Source organism: Colias eurytheme, chromosome 2, assembly GCF_061535395.1.
Source record: "Colias eurytheme isolate Ceu_HAF_F1 chromosome 2, ilColEury1 Martin Lab GWU primary, whole genome shotgun sequence".
In the NCBI taxonomy this organism is placed as follows: domain Eukaryota; kingdom Metazoa; phylum Arthropoda; class Insecta; order Lepidoptera; family Pieridae; genus Colias; species Colias eurytheme.
The window spans coordinates 11,682,790-11,689,265 of NC_142981.1; the positions used below are offsets into that span (position 1 = coordinate 11,682,790).

The 6,476-nt window shown below is 38.8% G+C and overlaps 1 protein-coding gene across 1 annotated transcript; it reads right to left on the minus strand.

Annotated features, from left to right (window-relative positions):
* Positions 1 to 4,117: 4,117 nt before the first annotated feature.
* Positions 4,118 to 5,989, minus strand: LOC149910706 (uncharacterized). The gene has a single exon (XM_090116184.1). It carries the CDS (start codon positions 5,969 to 5,971, stop codon positions 4,337 to 4,339), a length of 1,635 nt encoding a protein of 544 aa, XP_089972310.1. The 5' UTR covers positions 5,972 to 5,989; the 3' UTR covers positions 4,118 to 4,336.
* Between the last annotated feature and the right edge of the window lie 487 nt (positions 5,990 to 6,476).

A 6,476-nucleotide genomic window follows, 5' to 3' on the forward strand; every position in this document is an offset into this window, starting at 1 on the left:
GAATCCCTAATTACCATAATAAATTCCTTTTAATATCAATTGAAAATAATTAATTATTATATTCTAATTAGCCAATAATTAGTGCTAACTGACCTATGCTAATTGAATATAATGCAAAAATTAATAATTAAATGATTATCTGAAACACCTGATAAGTAAATGTTGATAAAATATAATATTCTGCTAGTATGATGAAAATAAAACAAGAGATATTGTGAATAAATGCTGTTAAACTGAAAAATTCAATTGATAAATTCTCTAAAGTAAAACATAAATGAGCAATTAATAAAAAAACGGGTCAAATGTCGGTTTTTAATTTTTATATTACCTTGCGTACCTATATCATCATCTACAATTTAATCTTTATTGCACGGAAAAGTTCCCACATTATAGGTATAATTTTTGTTTCTAATCAAGCGCGATAGGAAAATTATAATCAAAATATGTATTTACTAGTTATTTACTTCCGTAAACTAGGGGAGTTTCAAAATGCTCAGTGATTTAAGAGATACTCGATAGTACCTACAAAATATTTGTCATATCGACTCGTAACAATTGGCCAAGCAATTATTGATTATATGCCATAGGCATTTCTTGCAAATATTTTCTACATATTTCTGTTAACATCTTTTCAATTTGTCTGGTTACATAGGTAATCCATACTAATATTATAAATGCGAAAGTAACTCTGTCTGTCTGTCTGTTACTCAATCACGCCTTAACTACTGAACCAATTTGCATGAAATTTGGTATAGAGATATTTTGATACCCGAGAAAGGACATAGGCTACTTTTTACCCCGGGACATAGGATAGGTTTTATCCCGGAAATCCCACGGGAACGGGAACTATGCGGGTTTTTCTTTGACTGTGCGGGCGAAGCCGCGGGCGGAAACCTAGTAAATAATAATTATCACGAAAACAAACTTAGAGGGTTTGAAAAAGTGGTGGAAAATTTCTACGATGTCAGCTATTACCTGATTTTCTTCCTAATTTTCAAAAAGAAAAAGGTTTATACGATGGATGGATGGTTGGATATTAAGGCGTTACCCGGCAATTTCGACTATGTTCAACCTCTATAAAGTCTGGTACAACATAAAGCACAATACCGAAAAAAATATATAAAATAGGATGGTCTTTGATCTTTAATTGCTCGCGAGGACTTTTTTCCAAAGTTAATAGATTTCTGGAAAAAAAATGTGCCGTGGTCATCGATTTTTCCGCAAATACTCTATAAACTTCGTAACCTGCTGACTTAGAGCTCTGAAAATTTTATGTTTAATAAATTATCAGTTACACAACAGTCCCTGACGAGGATTTTTTGTTTCACTGATTAGTATCTTTTTAAATACAAAATGCGAGGAAAAAAGAAGGTGCAGCGGGAGAGGTTTGGGATCCGTCAAGTATGCTCAAGGTTATTAGCGCATGTATAAGCCTTAATAATTCTCTCACGTAAAAGCAGTAAATTGGTTCTTTATAAAATTTTGGCACGGAGATATACATCAATCTGGATTATCAGATAGGCCAATTTTACCCAGCTACCAGGAGTTTAAGGCAGTCTCCAGCCAGTTTTCTATAAACTTTTCTAAATCTCACTAAATCTAAATTATAGACCAAGAATGTGTGTCTTTTAAATGCATGTTACACGCATTGTTCACACATTATTTCCGCCTGTAACCATTAATCAAGGTTATTGTTTGGAATCTTCACGCTTCCACGGTTGAGTTATCAAAGAATTTTGATAACATGGCCTTATTGGCCACTTGAAGTTATATCTATTGAGGTGTTGTTCTTGATCCTAATTGTAACTAGTATTTAGGATTTTTTTTAGATTTAAATTTTGCCGATACAGGTGGGCTTTCTAATTGGAATTTGGAAACGGTTACTTGTGATAGGATTTTACTTGTGATTTGTATATTGATCCAGAGTAAGAACTTATATTAGAAGTAAATAAATATATATGTAATTGGGGTATCAGCACAGAATCCATAATAGAAAGAAGAAAGAAAGAAAGAAGAAAGAAAGATCATTTATTTGACTCCACAAAAAAAAATAACACGCACACAATACAATTAGATTAAGACAATACAATTCAAACACAGTAAAATTGAAATATATAATATAACTAAATTGAAAGATATAAAATTAAGAAGTGGAGCCAAAATGGTAGCCACTCAGCATAAATTGCAACGCAGCTGTTGCAACACTGATTTTCAGTGGCCCCTCTTTGAAGCGATTGGAGCGGCAGTGCGTTCAAAAATATAATATTATGATATAATGTAAACTAATAAGAGCAAAAACATGTACTTAAGATAATAATAGTAGCTAAACGCTAGTATCAGACAAAATTTTGCCATCACTCAGCAAACTGAATTGCATAGATTATGAAGTTGTTTTGGAGTTGGTTACAAAAGTATAGGAATCCTAGAATTAATTTCAATTAAATATGTTAGGTATATTTACAGACCAGAATGATTCGCTCTCACAAACAAACAAATATTTACTTCGCAGGATGTTTTTAACTTTTACATTGTTACCAGGAAAATAGGTATCATTTGATTTGGCAAGTCAATAAACATATTTCCAGAATTTTCCATAACATTGTATTTATTTGTATGTGAGATATTTTTATATATTCACTTATGCGTAGTAGAATTAGAGCTACTCACTGAGGCAATTTGTACCGGAATTCAAAAACAATAAACATTGCTTATTCGATTTTTTTTCGTTATACTTCAAATTACATTTTTAATTCCACCTCTTCCAAATCCCATATATATTTGAACCCTCCTCGACTTCGAACATTCGCACGCATGGCAAAGCGAGCCCATTTGTGTGTCAATGTTGAGCAGGCGCGGCGCTGACGTCACTACGTCACTAGCACGCTTTCATCGCGTGAACGTCCGAGTCACGCCTACAACGTGTTGCCAAAGCCACCGAAGGCCAGGCATTCCATGTTATTTACGTGCATTTGATACACCGAACAGCCAAAGTCCAATCCGGATCCCTCAAGGTGTCGAATGCGAAGTATTTATCGTGAATCGTACGTTGCTCCGTGAATGCATTAGTGGGTTAAGCTAGTGTAGCATCATTAGTCTAACGATTTTGTAACTGTTGTTAGGAATATAGATAATAATATTATTAGTGTCATCGCCTTTTTACAGGCTAAGGTTTTGTTTAATAAAATCAATTTGTTATGTAGTAGGTAGTTCCTTACAAAAGTAGAGGATGCTGTCGAATTCTAATTGCTTAAATATTCCGCATATTTCATGTATCCTATTTACCAAATTTCTACTAGGATTAGCGATTTCTTTACTATTAACAATTATTTTATTGTTATGGAATTCAATACAATCTTTGTAAACTTTTCGAAGACTAAAAATAACAGAGAAGTCATCACTCATCCATAAGAATAGTGGGTGCAACAAGCGCATGTCATTTACCTTCGTTCTCAAAATGTTCACGTAACAAATGAAATAATTACTATAAATACTAGCAAGTGATTTACCAGATTTTCCATACAAATGACGCTTGTAGTTTTAAAATCACGGCGTGAGTAAAGCCGACCTTGTGGCCTCAATCTAGAACAATGTTCGATAGCTGTTATTGTTTCGAGTACACCTGTAGTTTATTGTAGATAATATTTAATTATAGGATAATATGAAATAAACATAACGTTCAAGGACTGTATGAAATTAAATTGATGGTTCACTGAAACTTTGGATTTACCTTTTTATTTGGACTGAGATGACTTTTCAGTGTCCCCTCTAGTAAACAGATAATTAAATACTGCCTGCCATCTTATTTCAATTAAAACCAAAGAAAGAGAGAACTTATTTTTCTAGATGAAAATTGGAACAGACATAAACTCAAAATAAATTTAAAGTTCTAAAAATTCTTAAAACCATGTGTCAGATGTGATGTGAGTTAGACGAAAAATAAGTTCAACATGTGTGAAAATATCTGATGCAATTATCGCATTGTTTTTATTACAATGCCTTACCTCATATATGTAATTTCTCGGCATTATACATTTAATCTATACCTACTACTAATATTTTTTTTTTTTTTTTTAAAAGGCACCCGTCATCACAGGGTGTTCGCGCCACCTCTGGATTATAGTCCAGAGACATTTTTTGCTTTTTATTTATTTTTTTTTTTTTTTTGGATGGATAATATTAAAATACAATAAAAAATACTAAAATATAAAATTACTAAAATATTATACAATAATTGCTAAAAATGCTGAAAAAATTAAAATTATTATAAAAATTCGGTAAAAACACGGCACAAAAACATTCAACTTAATCCTATATCACAGTAAAGAGCTAACTAATATCACACACTATTCCTTTGGTTGACTACGACTACAATATTTCTACAATATTGTAGGAACGCATCCCTACACTTGTCCCCCAGGGCAGAAGGCAGATTCTCACCCGTCATCGCCATGCCCAATCTTTGCTCAATAGCATATCTATTGCTTGCAAAAATTGGGCACTCGAGTAACAGGTGAGGAACCGTCTCCTCAACTCCAGGCTGACATAGACACGACGGATTATCCTTCAGCTTGAATCTGTTCAAGTAGAAGGCGAATCCGCCGTGACCAGTCAGTACTTGTGTGGTGTGGTGTGTGATGTTTATTTTCCCGACTACCTTGTATGCAGCAGCAGCGCTTGGGAAAAAGAGCTTCGTGACTCCGGCCGTTCCTCCTACATCGTATCTCCTATCCCATTCGCTGATCGTATCCTGTCTCAAAATACGCTTGACGAATGAAACAGGACACAGATCGTAATCCGGTTTCCTCCTCAACCCCAGAGCGGCCTCCTTGGCTAACTCGTCTGCCCGTTCGTTCCCCTTAAGCCCCGCGTGCGCCTTAATCCAAAACAGGGAGACCTCCCGCCTCTGCAATGCAGCGTTTCGGAGGGCCGCCCGTGTTTGCACAGCCAGGGGATGACGGGAACTCAGGGTAACCGCCTGGAGCGCCGATCTGGAGTCGCTGAAGACACCGACCTTTGCCGCTCCGCTCTTGCAGGCTATGTCTACTGCTCTTTTGAGCGCTAGGAGCTCGGCCTGATAGACGGTACAATACGGTGGCAACGCAAGCTTAACGGCCTTTGTCTCGGCCTCACCTTTCCATACGGAAAGGGCGGCTCCGACGCGACCCTCAATCTTGCTGCCGTCCGTATAGACCCTGTGGACGTGGCTGTCAACCACGTCGGCATAGGTGTCCTCATCTACCAAGCCGAACCCCAGCTCTACCTGCTCTGCCGGATGTGGGTCCTCAATCGCGGGTGCCATTCGTTCCACCTCCCTGTCCCTCAACACCGCCGGGTGCGACACACCCCTCCCGATCTCATAAAGCCTCGAAGCTTCGAGTATCCTGAGATCAAGAGGGAGAATCCCAGCCAACAGTATCGCAGAGTTCAGGGAGACAGTCCGATATGCTCTGCAGATCTTCAAGGCAAAACCCCGTTGAACGGTGTTAAGCCTCTTTTGGACCCCCATCTTTTCCGCTGTGGGTGCCCACGCTGCTGATGCATACAAGATAGTCGGTTCTATAACTGCGATATATATAGTCTTAACTACTTGGGGGTTAAGCCCCCAACTTACTCTGGCTGCTCTCGCTAATAGCTTGTAGCGGGCGATTGCCTTCTTGCAAACGTTCCCAACATGGTCGTTGAATGTCAGGCCGCCGTCAATAATAAGACCCAGTATTTTAATATTATCGAAATACTGGATGTCCACACTACCCATTGTAAGTCGTGGCTTGTCATATTTTAGTTTTCGCGTCGAGAGCAGGGCACATGTCTTATGTGGCGCGAATTTCAGCTTGTTTCTGACACCCCATTCGTCAATTATTCCTAATATGCGGTTTGCCTTGACCTCTATTTCTAAACCCGTATCTCCATCAAACACTAACACTATGTCGTCGGCAAACGCCTGACAGAACACTTTCATCTCCTCTAACATCCACAGCAGGGGATCCAACAAGAGGTTCCATAGGAGCGGTCCACCTATGGACCCCTGTACGCACCCCTTGTTGGTTTCCCTACTCACTTCCACACCTGCATACCTTACATTCACTCCCCTTTCACTCAGGTAGCTGCTAATCACCCGCCTCAAGTTCACCGGACACCCAACTTCGGCCAACCGCACCTTTATGGCTGGCCACCAGGCGCTGTCGAAAGCTCCCTCTATGTCCAGCGAAACCACAACAGAAATCTTCTTCTCCTCCCTCTTATTTCTGATATGGTTCACTAGTCTATAGAGGGCGTCTTCGGTGCTCCTCTGTGGCATGAAACCATACTGATGGGGGCTTATTTTGGGCAGCAAGTAGAACCTGAGTCGGGCGACCAACATCTTTTCGAAGATTTTGCCGAGAACAGGTAAGAGACCGATCGGTCGATAGGCTTTCGGTACCCGGTATGATTCCCTGCCCGGCTTTCTCAGCACCACCACAGTCGCCCACTTCCAC